Below are 20,002 nucleotides of genomic sequence, written 5' to 3' on the forward strand. Positions count from 1 at the left end.
TAATTCAATGGCATTTAGTACGTGGTCCCAGTGTTGTTCAACTATCACCTCTATTTGTAAAGTATTTCCATCATTCCTACATAAAACACCTTACCCACAACACAATTTCTCCCCATTCCCATTTCACCCTAGTCCTAGTCTCTGACAGCCATGCCCCCAGCTTTCTGTCTCTGTGTATTTATCTATTCTGGATATTTCTTATAAAGGGAATCATACAATATGTGACCTTTTTTCTCTGACTTTCACTTAGCCTAATGTTTTGGAAGTTCCTCCATGCTGTATCAGGTATCAATAACTTTTTTTTTTTTTAAGATTTTGTTTATTTAAGAAAGAGAGAGAGTGCAAGCTGGAAGTGAATGAGAGAGAATCTGAAGCAGACTCGATTGCAGGGCTCGATTTCACGACTGCCAGATCATGATCTGAGTCGAAACCACGAGTTGGCTGCTTAACCGACTAAGCCATGCACAGGCCCCAGTACTTCATTTACCTTTATGGCTGGATGATACTCCACTGTATCCATCCATCTATTGATGAACTTTGGACTTTGTCCACCTTTTGGATGTGTGAATAGTGCTGCTGTGACCATGTGTATAGATGTACTTGCTTAAGTACTTTTTTCAGTTCTCTTGATTATATACCTAGGAGTGGAATTACGGGATCAAATGGGTAATTCTGTGTTTTACTTTTAGAGGAAGGACCAGACAGTTCTACAGCAGATGGACCATTTCATATTCCCATCAGCAGTGTATGAGGGTTCCTGTTTCTTCACATCCTCACTAATACTTATTTTTAATTTTTAATTCTAGCTATCAAAAGATGATGTGAAATGATATCTTATTGTCGTTTTGATTTGCATTTCCCTACTGACTAATAATGTTGAACATCCTTTCATGTGCTTATTGGCCATTTATGTATCATCTTTGGGGAAATGTTTGTGCAAGTCCTTTGCCCCTTTTTCAGCTGGCTGGTTTATCTTTTTGTCTTTGAGTTGCAGGAGTTCTATATAATTAAGGATATTAAACCCTTATCAAATGTATGACTTAGAGATATTTCCTTCATATCTATAGGGTTTTATAAAATCATCTTCTTGACAATGTCCTTTGCATAAAAGTTTTTCATTTCAATGAAGTCTAGTTTATGTTTGTTTGTTGCTCATGCTTTTGGTATTCTAAGAATACATTGCCATATTGAAGGTCATGAAGATTTACCCCAATGTTTTGTTTTGTTTTTAGAGAGGGAAACGAGAGGGACAGAGAGAGAGAGAATCTTAAGCAAGCTCTAAGCCCAGCAGGAGCCCAATGCAGGGCTCGACCCTGACACATCATGACCTGAGCTGAAATCAAGAGTCACTTAATCGACTGAGCCAGCCAGGCACCTCTGGTTTTGTTTTTAAATAGTTTTATGATTTTAGCTCTTAGATCTTTGTTCCATTTTGATTAATTTTGTACATGGTATAAGGTACGGATCCAACTTAATTCTTCTGTTTTTGGAATTCCAGTTATCCTAGCATCATTTGTTGAAGAGATTTTATTATTTCCCCATAGAATGGACTTAGCATCCTTGTCAAAAATCATTTGGCCAAAGATGTATGGATTTATTTAAGGACTCTCAGTTCTAGTCTGTTGGTCTATAGGTCTATCATTATGCCAGTCTTAAACTGTCTTGACTTTAGCAATACTAAGTTTTGAAATCAGGAAGTGTGAGTTCTCCAAGTTTACTTTTTTTTTTTTAAGATTTTATTTATTTGAGAGAGAGAGAGCATGAGCAGGGGGAGGGGCAGAGGGACAAGCAGACTCCCCACTGAGTGCTGAGCCCAATGTGGGTCCCGATACCAGGACCCTGAGATCAGATGATTAACCGGTTGAGCCACCCAGGCTTCCCTTTAAGACTTTTTAAATTTATTTATTTGAGAAAGACAGAGATAGCAACAGAGAGAGCATGATGTAAAATGAAGACTATCTAGCCTAGGCCCCCTCCAAATCCAATTAAACTGAAATCGCCAGTATTCTTTATTTTTAACAACTTCTCCCCAGGATTTTGATATGCAGCCAAATTCAGGTACATTACTGCTTAGGGAAATCTCTTCCCCATACCTTAAAGTTAAGAGAGAATGCATAAGATCTGCAAATTCATGAATATAACTACATAAATATACATTAATTCCTGCTTGTCAAAGACTATTTACAAACCAGAGCCCAGCTCTACAAAAGGGCAAATTTGGTGGCCTAAATATTATTTTCTAAATGATGGCTAATGTACCTATACTCAAATCCTTCAGGTCTGTATACTGTCACAGAGCAAACTAGTGTCGTTATTTAAATTTTTTTAAAGAAAAACTATAAGGAAAAATTAAAAATCTAAATAAAGCATAACAAAGAATTCAAACGTTTAATAATGTATAGTATTAAATTGCATTTGCTAGGTAAAATTTCAACACCAAATCAGAATCAAAATCCTCTGGTTTCTGGTGACTTTCTACCTTACTTGTTTGACTCTTATAAAAAGGTGAAAGTGACACAGAGACTTCGAGAGTTCTACAGGAACATTCTACAAAACTTTTCTCTAATGATTTAGAAATAAAGAATATTTTACAAATCGAATAATGATGACTTGTTTTAATGATGGAAACAATTAAAAATATATTTTACTGGGTACAAAAGTTATGTCAATTTATCTTAGTAGTTAAAGCAAACAAAATATATTAGGTTACACACTTCTGATTAGCACATAAGAAAGCATTCGTATTTATTTGGATTCAAAGAGAAATGTTTTACGCAGGTCCATTTTTAAAGACTACTGAGTAAAATTATATAAATTTTTAATGTTCATCAAATGCACACTTTAAAAATGATAATAAATACTGATAAGAAATAAAATTTTATTTATTATTTATTTTTTTATTTATTCGACAGAGAGAGACACAGCGAGAGAGGGAGCACAAGCAGGGCGAGTGGGACAGGGAGAAACAGGCCTCCCGCTGAGCAGGGAGCCTGATGGAGGGCTCTATCCCAGGACCCTGGGATCATGACCTGAGCCAAAGGCAGCCGCTTAATGACTGAGCCACCCAGGCGCCCCGATAACAAAATTTTAACAAGCACTCGGCATCTTTATGTGGATTAAGACCACACAGTTCAAGCATGTTTCTGATGATTTAATAACAATACAGAAACAAAATCTGTCTCACCTCTATAGAGGAACATAGAGCAGCTATAGACAAGTAATATATGTTTTAACTTTCCCATGGGCGCCTGGGTGGCTTAGGTGGTTAGGCGACTGCCTTCAGCTCAGGTCATGATCCTGGACTCCCAGGATCAAGTACCACATTGGGCTCCCTGTTCAGTGGGGAGTCTGCTTCTCCCTCTGACCCTCCCCCTTCTCATGCTCTCTCTTAAATAAATAAAATCTTAAAAAAAAAAAAACCTTCCCCATTCCACACTTTACTCCAAATAAAGTCTGTAGTTTACTTAACAGTATTGTACCAAATTTCTTAGTTTTGATGAATGTACTATTCTTGTATAAGATGTTAGTTAACATCAGAGAAAGCTGAGTAAAAGTTTTATGAGAACTTTCTGTACTATTGTGGAAACAAATCTTTTAAGTCTAAAATTATTTTTAAGAAGTGGGTTAACTTTTTAATATTTTTATTTTATATATATATATATATATATATATATATATATATTTTAAAGATTTTATTTGACACAGAGAGAGAGAGAGCCAGAGAGCACAAACAGGGGAAGGGGCAGAAGAAGAAGGAGAAGCAGGCTCCCCACTGAGCAAGGAGTCCAACTCGGGGTTCGATCCTAGGACCCTGGGATCATGACCTGAGCCGAAGGCAGATACTTAACCGATGAGCCACCCAAGCGCCCCAAGAAGTGGGTTTAAACTTAACATTTTTAGTATGTTTATAACATCTAGACACTGAAATGAAAGCATTATTTAATAAAAATTGTAAAGTTTTAGAATTTTAAAATTTTATATTTAAATTTTATATGAAATAAGTTTAAGAATAATGAACTTAAGCAGTTTATCCTAGCATTGAAAAATCATCAGAGGATATAATATTACAACTTTATTTGTAATCAATTCTAATATGACTTCTTTGGTTTTATTATTTGATTCCTGGGTGGAATAACAAAGCAAATTCCCAGAGAAATCACAGAAAAACCATAGCTCTTTTAGATAATTCCACCAAAAGGATAAAAGAATAATAATTGAATGAAAGAGAAAGAAATGCACATTAAATGAGCAAAGGAGATTGAAGCAGAACTAGGTGAGCTATCATTTGTTGCATTATCTAATAATTTTACTGAGTGTTATCAAGTAAGAAGGGAGTAAACCCTTATTTTAAAACATCTTGCTATTTAAAGGATTCAAATATACTTCCTAATTATACTCGCTATGAACACAGTGGTGTACACAGAGGACAGAAAGACCGTATGTGGATGGGAAGGGAGGAATGGTTGAAAAAGATAGGTATCTGGAATGGTTAAATTTATGTGTCAACTTGACTGGGCTAAGGGATGCTCAGATAACTGGTAAAACATTACTTCTAGGTGTGTCTGTGAGGATGTTTCCAGAAGAAATTAATATTTCTATCAGTAGACTAAGTAAAGAATATCCATCATAACGGGGATAGGGATCCTAATGGGACAAGCACCCACCATTCTGATGAGGGCCTGAATAGAACAAAATGGCAAAGGACAAATTCTCCTGAGCTGGAACAATGGAACTCTGCGTTTTTGGGTCTTGGTACTCTAGGACTTGCACCAGCAGCTCCCTAGTTCCCAGGCCTTCGGATTCAGTCTAAATTATAGTCCCAGCTTTCCCAGTTCTACAACTTGCAGAGATTGTGCAACTTCTCAGACTTCATAACCATGTGAGCCAACTTGTATAATAAACCTCCTCTAATATATATCTCTATATATGCTATCGGTTCTGTTTCTCCGGAGAACCCTAATACAGTATTACTATTGCTTTTACCTAGTCTCTTCTGTATAATATTAAAATATAATTTATGATTACAGCTTTATTGTAAAGGACTCTTGACATATGCAGTTCTTTCAATTTCTGAAAAGTTGATAATGGCATACCATCTACCTAAATTATTACAAAGATCATAAACTATGTGTAATTAGGCCCATTCACCACTCACAAAGCCTAAATTTTATTATTCCAAAAAGTTACGGTTCTATAGACTTGGCAAAAAACCTTATACAAGATGCCAGAGAGCTAGCTCGCTCTCTACTCAAGCCATGTGAGGACACAGAGATAAGCCATAAGAGTCTTCAGAAACAAACCATGCTGGTACCTTGATGTTGGACTTCTAGTTTCCTAACCTATGAAAAAATAAATTTCTTTTGTTTAAGCCATTCCCTATATGATATTGTTATGGCAGCCCAAGACAACATGTCTTAGGAAAAGCCTATTAAAACAGTAGGATCTAATTTTAATCTTTATTAAAACAATAAAATTTAAAAATACTGTATCATAAAGATCATCAAGTACTGTGTTTTCCATTCAGTTTTGCAGTGAACCTAAAACTACTCTAAAAAAATCAGTATATTCTAAAAAAAAAAAAAAATAAGATTTTATTTATTTATTTGACAGAGAGAGAGAAAGAGCACAAATAGGCAGAGAGGCAGGCAGAGGGAGAGGGAGAAGCAGGCTCTCCACTGAGCAGGGAGCTTGAAGTGGGGCTTGATCCCTGGACTTTAGGATCACGACCTGAGCCAAAGGCAGATGCTTAACCGACTGAACCACCCAGGCACCCCTAAAAAAAAAAATATTTTATTTAGTTTTAACTTTTTTAAAAAAAGATTTTATTGGGTGCCTGGGTGGCTCAGATGGTTAAGCGTCTGCCTTCGGCTCAGGTCGTGATCCCAGAGTCCTGGGATCGAGTCCCGCATCCGGCTCCCTGCTCCTTGGGAGCCTGCTTCTCCCTCTGCCTCTCTCTCTCTCCCTCTCTCTGTCTCTCATGAATAAATAAATAAAATCTTTAAAAAAATAAAATAAAATAAAAAGATTTTATTTATTCATTTGAGAGAGACAGAGACAGAGAGAGCACACAAGCAGGGGGAGAGGCAGAGGGAGAGGGAGAAGCAGACTCCCCGCTGAGCCAGCGGGGAGCCTGATGTGGGGGGCTTGATCCCAGGACCTGGAGATCATGACCTGAGCTGAAGGCAGACGCCCAACCATCTGAGCCACCCAGGCGCAGCCCCCAATTTTTTAAAATAAATGATAAAGAACAGGGAGATTCTGAGTTGCCATAGCTGTAAAGTTCATAGTGAATTACAGTATGTATGAAAACCTCATTTTAATACATGGTCTGTGGGGCAAGTAGGGTTTGCTGGTTGTCTACATTGAATATGCAGTTACCTGTATGTAACCAGGAAACTGTATTTTTGAGCTCACTCAACATATTACAAAGCAGATAGGAGTAGAATGATTGATGACAAGTTCATATTAAATTTTTTTAAGATTTTATTTATTTATTTATTTATTTGTCAGAGAGAGAGAGAGAGAGCACAAGCAGGGGGAGTGGCAGGCAGAGGGAGAAGCAGGCTCCCTGCAACGCAGGACATCCCAGGACCCTGAGATCATGACCTAAGCCGGAGGCAGACGCTTAACCAACTGAGCCACCCAGGATCCCCTATCAAAAACTCTTTCATCAAGTCCCTTTTTCTGGCATTTGAGTAGTCTGCTTTTGTTTTTTGATTGGGTTGTTTCATTGTCCCTCCCTCCCCTGCAGTTCTATTATAAATAACTCTGCAGTAAACTTTTTAGTGACTAGAACAATTGGATATTGAGGTTCACCATGTGTCCACCTTAGGGGACAACACAGGTGGGTGAGTAGAGAACCACCACCAAGAATATCCCTTTGGCCAAGAAGCAAGAGCCCTATTCTCTAGAATCACAAATACTGACATAGGCCCTCAAAAAGCTCAATTCTGGGGCGCCTGGGTAGCACAGTTGGTTAAGCATCTGATTCTTGGTTTAGGCTCAGGTCATGATCGCAGGGTTGTGAAACTGAGTCCCACATCAGGTTCCATGACCAGTGAGATTCTCTCTCCCTCTTACTCTGCCCTTCCCACTCATGTGCATGCTCTCTAAAATAAATAAATCTTTAAAAGAGTTCAATTCTGATACCATTTCTAAATGTAGCAAAGATAACTTATGTGAGAAGAGTTTCTTATGAACACCATGACTACATCAAATTAAATTGCTAACTATGACTTATCACTTCTTTTAAAAGAAAACTTTTATGGCATGGAAAACAACTGCATATTTGTAAGGTATGTATGCATTATTTTACCACTGAAAATTTTATTATGAATATGAAAAATATTTTTAAAGATAATGATCCAATGCTAAATCTTAAGGAGACAGAACTAAATGGCCTACCTTAATAGTGAGAACATACTGGAAAGGGGAGTTTACCTACATTTTAATCCTTCACAGTTTTGAATTCTTTCCTTTGTTTTTTGTTTCTTATTTGAGAGGGATTTGGAAATTAGATAACTTGAGATGGAAACAAGTGAATACATGGCTTTATGGTAAATTAGTTCTCAATAGCAAAACAAAAGCTTGTGTCTTCTCACTTCTCTCTTGCTATCTAAAATCTATCTATCTAAAAATAAATAAAATCTCTATATATATTACATGGACAGAGACACAAAAATATTTCTATGTGTACTGAAATCACTTTGAACTTATGAAACAGCGAATTGCTTCTATATCTCTCTCCTACAATGGGTAACTTAGTTATACAGAATAATATAAGGTATTTACTATTGTTTATTCATATTGTGATTATGTCAAATACTAAAGATACTAAAACAATATTCTGGGAGCTTATTTCTGGAAATGTAACTATGTATCACCTTTTGAGCACCAGTTTGTTCTATTTAAAGAAGAAAAGAGGGGTCCCTGGGTGGCTCAGTCAGTTAAACATCTGACTCTTGGGATGCCTGGGTGGCTCAGTTGGTTAAGCAGCTGCCTTCAGCTTAGGTCATGATCCCAGGGTCCCGGGATCAAGTCTTACATCAGGCTCCTTGCTCAGCAGGAAGCCTGCTGCTCCCCCTGCTTCTGCTGACAAATAAATAAAATCTTTAAAAAAAAAATCTGACTCTTGATTTCGGTCAAGATCTCAGGGCTGTCAGATTGAGCCCCATGTGTGACTCCTTGCTGGGCATGGAGTCTGCTTAAGATTCTCTCTCTCTCTCCCTCTGCCCCTCCCCGCTTCTTAAAAAAAAAGAGGGGCACTTGGGTGACTCAGTTAGTTAAAGTGACTGACTGTTGATTTCAGCTCAGGTCATGATCTCAGGGTTGTGGGATTGAGCCCCGAGTTGGGCTCCGTACCCAGGTGGGAGTCTGCTTGGGATTTTCTCTCTCCCTCTGCCACTCCCCCATCCGCCCACACACACACACACAAACACACACACACTCTCTCTCTCTCAAATAATAAATAAATAGAAAAGAAAAAAACAAACAAAACGAAGATACTACCTCAAAGAAAAAGCAAGTTGTAAAAAACACTAAAGATGCTCCAGTGTGCTAATTTATACAGATGGAGATCCAAATTCAGGACTCTAGAGTAAGTTCTCCATTTCTTGCCCACAAGCAATTCAAAGACTATGTTGCTCTGTTTCTGGAGCAAAGGAGTTTCCCAATATCCAACAGGCCAATAAAAGGGACTATCATAACTAATGCTGCCAATTTTAAAAAGCAATTTTATGCTTAGACCACAGCTTCAATAAAATGAAACCACCTTAGAGCCTTATTACAATGAAAAATATTACAGAATGGTAAACGAGTAGACTCTAAGGATATTTTACAGGATCCTGACATAATTATCCTGAGAAACAAAATGCATCATTCTAGCATCCTTACAGATTAGCCCAAAGGTAAGTACATTTCACCAACAAAACTAGAAAAGACTCCTGAAGGCATGTGAATTTGTCCAGTAAAAGAACCTCACCTTGGATTTATTCTAAAAGAGGTTCTCAACTGTTCTGAGCAATTCCTAAAAGGAGGCCAGTCCAAATGCAGTAGGATAAATTCCCCTAAAAAGCTCAATTTCTGATCACAGCAACAGGTGACCACTGTTGTGACACTATAGGATAGGTACACTAATTTGTATGACTTTATATATACTAAATTTTTGAAATGCAAGTCTTAACACATAGGCATTATAATAATCTTAGCAATAAGTAACAAAGGTTTAAAGCCTTATTCTTTTTTTTTTTTAAGATTTTATTTATTTATTTGACAGAGAAAGAGAGCGATAGCGAGAGCAGGAACACAAGCAGGGGGAGTGGGAGAAGGAGAAGCAGGCTTCCCGCGGAGCAGAGAGCCTGATGTGGGGCTCGATCCCAGGACACTGGGATCATGACCTGAGCCGAAGACAGACACTCAACGACTGAGCCAACCAGGCGCCCCTAAAACCTTATTCTTAAATATAATATACAGTGGTATTATAAAACTACCTTCAATTTTGAACAATTAAACTAGAGATTACTAACTAAAAGTGGGGAACCATGAATACTCCCTTGTGGCTACAGCATATGGAGATATAAAGGTTATTTTAAAGGACTGTTTCTAAAAAGTACATCTTCAGAGAAATTCACAACATATGTCTCTTACCTCATAAATGTTGGGGTGCCACATTTTGGTCAAGAATCTGAAGGTAGGTGGTGAATATGGGTAGTCAATAGGAAATTTAATATGCGCCTGAAAAGAAAAAAAATGAAATGCAAATAAATCAGACTACATGTTTTTCATCTGCCTAATAATTCACCTTATTATACCCCAGTGCAACAAAAACTCCTTCCTACAGAGTAGACTCTTAGGATTAACAACTGCTCATATACATTTTTTGTTAGTGCCAATGTCAGGTATTATTAGCACGTTCTTACAGCATCTCTTCAAATATTTATAAGAGCTTATGTTAAATCATCAAAACTCAACAGCCATGTAATTTTTAATTAAACTCATAAGAGTGAAAAACAGTATAGGTACAGGTGTATCACACTAATTACTGCATTTTATCACAAAAAATAATTAACACAACTTTGTGGTACATAATACAGTTTTTAACTCACCTAACTACCACCCAGAAATAAATCCTACCATTTTTTCTAATCATGCACTATCCTTTATTACTATTTTTTATTATTAACATAATGTATTATTTGTTTCAGGGGTACAGGCCTGTGATTCATCAGTCTTACAGAATACACAGCGCTCACCACAACACATACCCTCCCCAATGTCCATCACCCAGCCACCCCATCGCTCCCACCCCCCTCCCCTCCAGGAACCTTCAGTTTTTTCCTGAGATTAAGAGTCTCTTGTGGTTTGTCTCCCTCTTTGGTTTCATCTTGTTTCATTTTTTCCTCTCTTCCCCTATTATCCTCTGCCTTGTTTCTCAAATTCTACATATCTGTGAGATCATATGATAATTCTCTTTCTCTGAAATGCTACTATTTTGATACACCTCCTTCCAGCAGTTAATTTTGGTGTATACGTGTTTATTTCTTTACAAAACTTATTTTCAAAAATTTGCATATACTGCATTTTATACTTTTCTCCCATCCATAATCATACATTTTCCTATAAAATAGTCTCCAAATACATGATTGTTAGTCACTCTGTAATATTCCATCATATGAATATATAGACGAAACATTAAAAAAAACGATTTCTTTATTTTGAAACATTTGGGTTGTTTTCACTCTTTTGCTATTCTAAATAACTGCAGTTGACTGTCCTTGGCAGTATCCCGTATTTCAAATACGAAGAAACCCAGAAAGACCCTCATCTAACAGTACAGTAAAAGAGCCTGAGGAAGGGACAGAAAGGACAAGCTAAGAGTAAATAAGCTAAAACCAACATGGCAAGTCAGGACACTCAGAATTTCTTTCTTCAATAAAAGCAACGAGAAAATTAGCAAAAATTTTAAGAATCAATTTTACAGAATTTAGAAAATAACCAAAGGTTTGCAGGAATTCAAAGAGCATCTATTTAAGAAAAAGAGCTGACCCTCAATAAGAACAGTGAACTCTGTGGTGTCTTAACATGCCCTAGTCCCAAGCCCTGATCTCCAGAGCTACGGTAACCTTAAAACTAACAGATCACATTTAAAGTGAAGACAAGCAGCAACAATGTGCTGAAATTTCCTCAAAGCCTTAATCCCAAAGAATTGTCACTATCTGACCTTTCTGATGGTTCCCTAGAAAAATTCACTTGCAAGGTTATCTATATTTGACCTGATCTGTAACTTGGACAGTATCAAAATAATTTTCCTTGGGTGTGGTGTTGACAATGATAGACAAATATTGAACTTCAAAGCTGCCTGTTAGGTCGAACAACAGACTAACCAAAAAATTTAATAGGGAAAGCAAGGATATGAGATACACAGAAGGGCTTTGAAAAATTCTAACAAATTCCTAAGAATATAGAAGACTAGGTCCATGTGTAGTGCTGTGCATGTGTAGAGGCTATACACACACTCAGGAAAGTCATGAGAATTCATTAGAAGGCCCTAAACTATCATCTCTGGCTGAATTTGAGGATCTGCACAAGGAGGAACTAAAGGCTAAGGCAGAGTTCAAAACTGGCTAGCTGAGTGTTAAAGGTGTGCCTCAACATGCACACAGAGCTGCTCTACAATGCCCAGGGAACTTGTCGGTTCCAGGAAATCAAATCAAATCAAACTAAGGAATCACTGTTTAATCATTAGCTGACTGCTTAGCTAACCAAGTGGAGTCTTTACTGGCCAAACACAAGAATATAGACAAAACAGAATTGGGTCAGAAAACTAATTAAACAAGGAATCACAATAAACAGCAAGAAAAAATTCTGTTGCCACATTTTATTATTTAAACATCCAACTAGTTTTCAACACATTACTACAGAACATGAGGAAAAAAACAACCTACAAAGTATGGCCCATATACAGGGTAAAAAACCAAACAATAGAAAATAGAAGCCCAGATACTGAATTTATCAGACAAGTCCTTAAATCAGCTGCATTGTTTAAAGGATTAAAGGAAACTGTGGCTGAAGAACTAAGGACAGTATGAGGAAAAAAAATATTTTAGCACATTGTGAATATCAATAAAGAAAAATTATAAAAAATAAAATGAATAGTTTTTTGAGGGAAAAAAACCAACTATGAACTGTGGTCAAAAGTACAATAACAACAACAAAAAGCTAGATGGGCTGAACAGCAGATCTGAATAAGAGGAAAAAAGAATTTGTGAAAATGAAGATATGTCAATTTAGATTACCCCATCTAAAGAAATAAAAACAAATGTGACTCAGAAACCAACATACGCATTACTGGGATTCCCAGCAGGAGAGGAAACAAATGGACAAAAAAGAATATTTGATAAAATAATGACCCCAAACATCCAAATTTAATGAAAAACGTTAAGCCTCATAAACAAGAAGTTCAACAATTGCCAGCAGAATAAACTCACAAAGATCCACATCTAGATATATCATAAACAAACTGTTGAAAGCCAAAGACAATCTTGAAAGCAGCAAGAGCACAATTAATCAAGCACAAGGAATCCTCAATAAGAGATAACTTCTAATCAGAAGCCAGAAAACAGTGCTGAAAGAACAAAACTTACCAAAATTTCTACATCCAGCAAAACTATTCCTCAAAAAATGAAGGCGAATTAAGACATTACTAGACAAATAACTCATAATTAGCATACATTATAAATGTATTTTTTGGTTTATATCTTTTTTCCCCTCCTGATTGATTTTTTTAAAAAGATTTTATTTATGTATTTGATAGAGAGACACAGCAAGAGAGGGAACACAAGCAGGGGGAAATGGGAGAGGGAGAAGCAGGCTTCCCGCCAAGCAGGGAGCCCGATGTGGGGCTCGATCCCAGGACCCTGGGATCATGACCTGAGCCGAAGGCAGACGCTTAATAACTGAGCTACCCAGACGCCCCCCCCATCTGATTTAAAAGACAAATACATAATATAACAATTATAAATCCTGATGGGCACATTTGTGTGGCAATAAGAGAAAAGTAAATGGGAAGGATCAGACTTATGAAGAAGCAAAATTTTCAAATTTTTATTTTTTAATTCCAGTGTAATTAACATAGTGGTTTTTTTTAACATAGTGTTCTATGAGTTCCAGATGTACAGCACAGTGATTCAACAATTGTATATATTACTCAGTGCTCATCACAATAAGTGTTCTCTTAATTCCCTTCACTTTATTTCACCCAACCACTCCCATCTCAGGCAACCATCAGTTTGCTCTCTATCGTCATCACAGTAAGTGTACTCTTAATTCCCTTCACTTTATTTCACCCAACATTCCCATCTCAGGCAACCATCAGTTTGTTCTCTACTTTTTTGTCTTTTTTGTTTGTTTCTTAAATTCCACATATTAGTGAAATCATATGGTATTTGTCTTTCTTTGACCTATTTCACTTAGCATTATACCATCCATGTTGTTACAAATGCCAAGTTTCATTCTTTTTTATGGCTGAGTAATATTCCACTGTGTGTGTGCACGCATGTGTGTGTACGTATGTATATACACACACCCCACGTTCTCTTTATCCATTTATCTTGGATGGCCACATGGGTTGCTTCCACATTTGGCTACTGCAATAAACACAGGGATGCATATATCTTTTTGAGTTAGTGTTTTCATATTCTTTGGGTAACTACCCAGTGGTGGAATTACTGGATCATATGGTGATGCAGTCTATTTTTAATTTTTTTAAAGATATTATTTTATTTGAGAGAGAGAGAGCACAAGCAGGGGGAGCGGCAGGCACAGGGAGAGGGAGAAGCAGGCTCCTTGCTGAACAGAAAGCCCGACAGAGACCAATGTGGGGCTCGATCCCAGGACCTTGGGACCATGACCTTAGTCAAAGGCAGACACTTAACCGACTGAGCCACCCAGTGCCCCTGTTTTTAATTTAAGAACCTCCATAGTGTTTTCCACAGTGGCTGCATCAGTTTACATTCCCATCAACAGTGTACAAAGGTTCCTTTTTCTCCGTATCCTCACCAGCACTTGTTGTTTCTTGTGTTTTTGATTTTAGTCATTCTGACAGGGGTGAGGTGAGCTCATTGTGGTTTTGATTTGCATTTCCCTGATGATTAGTGATGCTGAACATCTTTTCATGTTCTGTTGGCCAACTGTATGCCTAGAAGCAAAATTTTTGTATACTATTGAAATTAAGATGGTATTAAATGATCTACTTTAGTTACAAGATGTCCCCCGGACAACCACTAAGAACAACTCAAAAATTGAATACCCCTTCATGATTTAAAACACCCAACAAGGGAATACAAGGTAAATTCCTCAATTTGATAAAGAACATTGATTTTAAAAACCCTAACTAACATTGTAATTAACAGTGAAAGACTTAATGCTTTTCCCTTACTTTCAGAAACAAGACATGGATGTCTGCTCTCACTACTTGTTCAAGACTACACTGAAGATGCTAGCTAAGACAACTGAGCAAGGGAATGAAATAAAAGGTATCTTGGTTGGAAAGAAAGTAAAGTTATATGTATTTGCAGATAACCTGACCTTGTATGTAAAATATTCAAACGAATCCACTCAAAGTTATTAGAACAAGTAAACAAGTTCATCAAGGTTGCAAGATAAAAGATCACTATACCAGCATCAATTATATTTCCATATGGTATCATTTAAATAAACTGAAAGGAAAATTAAGAAAATATCATTTACAACAGCATCAAAAACAATACTTAAAAATAAATTTAACCAAAGTGGCACAAAACTTATACTCTGAAAAATACAAAACACTGTTGAAAGAAATTAAAGACCTAAACAAATGGAAAGATACTGCATATTCATGGATTGCAAGACTTAATACTGTTAAGATAGCAATCCTCCCCAAATTGATCTTCAAATTCAACATCATTTTATGGAAATTCCAGTTTCCTTCCTTATAGATATGGAAAAGCTCGTACTAAAATTCATATAAGGTTGTAATTCAGGGGACCCAGAACAGCCCAAACAGTCTTGAAAAAGAACAAAGTTAGACAAGAAGAAAAAAGAGGAAGAGACTGAAAAACTCTTGTGATAAGTTCACAATCCAGAGGCAAAGGCTCACTGAAAGACTGAGCCCTAAACACAGGAGGAGAGAATGCTTCCCCCTCCCCCAACACCTTACCACCATATTACTGAGACCTATTTAGAGTTCCTTACACCTGGGTACATCATATCCAGCTATCAAGAAAAAAATCACAAGCATACAAGAAAGAGAAATAAAAAATAAAGAGAGCATTTATCACAATGAAAAATATGGCATAGATTTTGGAATTATCAGACTGGGAATTTAAAAATAACTGATTAATATTCTAAGGATTTTAACAAATAAAGTAGACAGCATGCAAAAACAGCCAGCCAACGTAAGCAGAGAGATGGAAATCCTAAGAAAGAACCAAAGAGAAATGCTAGAGATTAAAAAACACTGTAACAAAAACGAAGAATGCCTTTGATGAGCTTATTAGGACTGGACACAGCTGAGGAAAGAATCTCTGAGCTAGAGGTTATATCAAAAGAATTCATGAAAACTGAAAAGGAAAGAGAACAAAGGCTGAAAAAACCAGAATATCCAAGGACTGTGGGACAACTACAAAAAGGTGTAACATACATGTAACAGGAATTTGAGAAGGAAAAGACATGCACCATAAAGAAAATGAAAAAACCCATAGAATGAGAAAAAAATATGTTCAAATTATTCTTCTGGTAAGGGATACATATCCAGAATATGTAAAGAATGTTCATAATTAGAGGCGTCTGGATGGCACAGTCAGTTAAGCATCCAACTCTTAATTCAGCTCAGGTCATGATCTCAGGCTCGTGGGATTGAGCAGGGCTCCGCACTCAATGTGGAGTCAGCTTGGGACTCTCTCTCCCTCTGCTCCTCCCTACCCTGCTAGCTCACGCTCTTTATCTTTAAAAATCATTAAAAAAAAAAAAAGAATGTTTATAACTAAACAATAAAGAGGAATACAGGTATCCTTTGCTTTTCAAAAGTTCACATCACACCACTTTGCTTTTTACAGAAGAACATTAGTACCTATTTTCACTAACAGAAAAAAAAATCTAAAGAGGATTTTCATTTCTGTGGGAAAAAACACAAAAAGTGAAAATAGAATTCAGTGTTTGTTTTGCAAGCTGTTATAGAAGCAGTGTGCACCCTGAGCAACAAATGTTAGCACTGCCAAGGTCTTTCAGCATCTCACCACCATAGCTTTGAACTGTGTCTGTGAGCATCTGTGCTTTATCTGGATTTATTTGTGTATCTGTTGGTAAGATATGCCCGAAGGTATCAGAAAAGCCTAAGAGAAGTTATGTTTGGGTCTAGGAACACTCAAATTTTTTTCCATATAAATTAATAGTAAGTGCTTCTCTTCACTTTATACCATTTTGGCTTATAAAAGTTTTCTTTTTTTTTTTAAGATTTTATTTATTTACAGAGTACAGAGTACAAGAAGGGGGCGCAGCAGAGGGAGAGGGAGAAACAGACTCCCTGCTGAGCAGGGAAGCCTGACGTGGGGCTCGATCCCAGGACCCTGAGAATGTGACCTGAGTTGAAGGCAGACGTTTAACTGACTGAGCCACCCAGGCACCCCTTATAAAAGTTTTCATAGGAACACTCTACTTTCAAAGAGTAGGGGGAACCTATAACTCAACTGAAAAATGGACAAAGTATGTGAATAAACACTTCTCCAAAAAAGATAAACAAATGGCCAATAAGCACAAGAAGAGATGCTCAACATCATTAGCCACAGGGAAATGAGTATCAAAAACATAATGATACCACTTCAAATCCACTAGGATGGATGTAAAGACACAGCAAAAACAGTTCTAAGAGGGAAGTTTATAGCAATACAGACCTATCTCAAGAAACAAGAAAAATCTCAAATAAACAATCTAACCATCCACCTAAAGGAACTAGAAATAGAAGAATAAACAAAGCCCAAGGTTAGTAAAAGGGAGGAAATAATAAAGACCAGACCACAAAAAAGTAAAATACAGACTAAAAAAACAATAGAAAAGATCAATGAAATAAGAGCTTATTCTTTGAAAAGATAAAACTGATAAACCTCTAGCCAGGGGCACCTGGGTGGCTCAGTCGTTACGCGTCTGCCTTCAGCTCAGGTCATGATCCCAGGATCCTGGGATTGAGCCCTGCATCAGGCTCTCTGCTCAGCAGGAAGCCTGCTTCTCTCTCTCCCGCTCCCCGTGCTTGTGTTCCCTCTCTCTCTCTGACAAATAAATAAATAAATAGTCTTAAAAAAAAAAAAAAAACCTCTAGCGAGAATCATCAAAAAAAAAGAGAGGGGCGCCTGGGTGGCTCAGATGGTTAAGCGTCTGCCTTCGGCTCAGGTCATGATCCCAGAGTCCTGGGATCGAGCCCCACATTGGGCTCCTGGCTCAGCGAGGAGCCTGCGTCTCCCTCTGCCTCTCTCCCTGCTCATGCTTTCTCTCTCTCTCTATCTCTGTGTTTCAAATGAATAAATAAAATCTAAAAAAAAAAAAAAGAGAGAGAAAAAAGGGGCGCCTGGGTGACTCAGGTCGTTAAGCATCTGCCTTCGGCTCAGGTCATGATCCCAGGGTCCTGGGATTGAGCCCCACATCGAGCTCCCTGCTTGGCAGGAAGTCTGCTTCTCCCTCTCCCACTCCCCCTGCTTGTGTTCCTTCTCTGTGTTTGTGTGTGTGTGTGTCTCTCTCAAATAAATAGTCTTTTAAAAAATAAAATTCAGCATCCATTTAAGATAAAAACTCTCAACAAAGTGAGTACAGAGGGAACACACCACAACATAATAAAGGCCTTATGTACCAAAGCCACAGATAACATCACAGTTAATGGTAAAAAGCTGGAAACTTTTCCTCTAGGATCAGGAACAAGAAAAGAATGCCCACTCTTGACACTTTTATTCAACATAGTATTGGAGGTATAGTATCCACATCAATCAGACAAGAAAAGAAAGGAAAGGAAAAGGAAAAGGAAGAGAAAGAGACACGCCTGGGTGGATCCTAGGGTCCTGGGATCAAGTTCTGCATCAGGCTCCTTGCTCAGAGGGGGGCCTGCTTCTTGCTCTGCCTGCCGATACTCCTGCTTGTTCTCTCTCTGACAAATAAATAAAATCTTTAAAAAAAAAGAGAGAGAGAGAGAGAGAGAGAGGAGAAAGGAGAAAAGGGGGTAGGGGAGGACAAAGGGAGGAAGGGGCAGGCATCCAAATTGGAAAAGAATAAGTAAAATTGTCATTATTTGCAGATAACATGATACCATAAAAAACCCTAAAGACTTCACCAAAAAACTATTAGAATTAATGAATTCAGTAATGTTGCAGTATAAAATTAATACACACAAATCAATTACATTTCTATACTAATGAACTATCAGAAAAGAAACCAAGAATATGGAAAACCGTTCTATGCTTATGGATTAGAAGAACAAATATTGTTAAAATGTCGACACTACCTAGAGCAATCTATACACTCAATGTAATTCCTATCAAAATACCATCACCTTTTTTCACAGAGCTGGAACAAATAATCCTAAAATTTGTATGGAACGAGAAAAGACCCTGAATGGCCAAAGGAATGCTGAAAAAGAAAACCAAAGTGGGTCACATCACAATCAAAGACTTCAAGCTCTATTACAAAGCTGTCATCATAAAGACAGTATGGTAGTGGCACAAAAACAGACATACAGATCAATGGAACAGAATAGAGAACCCAGAAATTGACCCTCAACTCTATGGTCAACTAATCTTCGACAAAGCAGGGAAGAATATCCAATGGAAAAAAGACAGTTTGTTCAACAAATGGTGTTGGGACAACTGGACAGCCACATACAGAAGATGAAACTGGACCATTTCCTTACACCATACACAAAAATAGACTCAAAATGGATGAAAGACCTAAATGTGAGACAGGAATCCATCAAAATCCTTGAGGAGAACACAGGCAGCAACCTCTTCAACCTTGGTTGCAGCAACTTCTTGCTAGACAGGTCTCCAAAGGGAAGGGAAACAAAGGCAAAAATGAACTATTGAGATTTCAGCAAAATAAAAAGCTTTTGCACAGCAAAGGAAACAGTCGACAAAACCAAAAGTCAACTGACAGAATGGGAGAAGATACTGGCAAGTGACATATCTGATAAAGGGTTAGCATCCAAAATCTATCAAGAACTTATCAAACTCAACCCCCAAAGAATAATGCAGTCAAGAAATGGGCAGAAGAAATGAACACATATTTCTGCAAAGAAGACATCCAAATGGCCAACAGACACATGAAAAAGTGCTCAACATAACTTGGCATCAGGGAAATACAAATCAAAGCCACAATGAGATATCATCTCACCAAAGCAGAATGGCTAAAATTAACAAGTCAGGAAATGACAGATGTTGGTGAGGATGCGGAGAAAGGGGAAACCTCTTACACTGTTAGTGAGAACGAAAGCTGGTGCAGCCACTCTGGAAAACAGTATGGAGGTTCCTCAAAAGGTTGAAAATAGAGCTACCCTATAACCCAGCAATTACACTACTTGGTATTTACCCCAAAGATACATGTAGTGATCAGAAGGGGCACGTGTACCCCAATGTTTACAGCAGCAATGTCCACAACAGCCAAACTATGGAAAGAGCCCAGATGTCCATTAACACATGAATGGATAAGGAAGATGTGGGAGATATATATATATATATATACACAATGGAATACTACTCAGCCATCAAAAAAAAAATGAAATCTTGCCATTTGCAACGACATGGATGGAATTAGGGGGTGTTAAGCTAAGCGAAATAACCAAATCAGAGAAAGACAATTACCATACAATCTTGTTGATATGTGGAATTTAGGAAACAAAACAGAGGAAAAAAATAAAAGAACGGGGGACAAATCATAAGAGACTCTTAACCATAGGGAACAAACCGAGGATTGCTGGAGGGGAGATGGGTGGGGG

General features: G+C 37.5%; 1 protein-coding gene across 1 annotated transcript in view; it reads right to left on the reverse strand.

Moving 5' to 3' along the window:
• The window catches only part of UBE2R2 (ubiquitin conjugating enzyme E2 R2), a 113,291-nt gene that overhangs the window by 22,572 nt on the left and 70,717 nt on the right, over positions 1–20,002 (reverse strand). The window contains exon 2 of the mRNA XM_027616641.2: positions 9,646–9,732. Within this exon, the coding sequence (XP_027472442.1) occupies positions 9,646–9,732 (87 nt within the window). The remainder of the gene's footprint in view (positions 1–9,645; positions 9,733–20,002) is intronic.

Source organism: Zalophus californianus, chromosome 13, assembly GCF_009762305.2.
Source record: "Zalophus californianus isolate mZalCal1 chromosome 13, mZalCal1.pri.v2, whole genome shotgun sequence".
NCBI classification, from domain to species: domain Eukaryota; kingdom Metazoa; phylum Chordata; class Mammalia; order Carnivora; family Otariidae; genus Zalophus; species Zalophus californianus.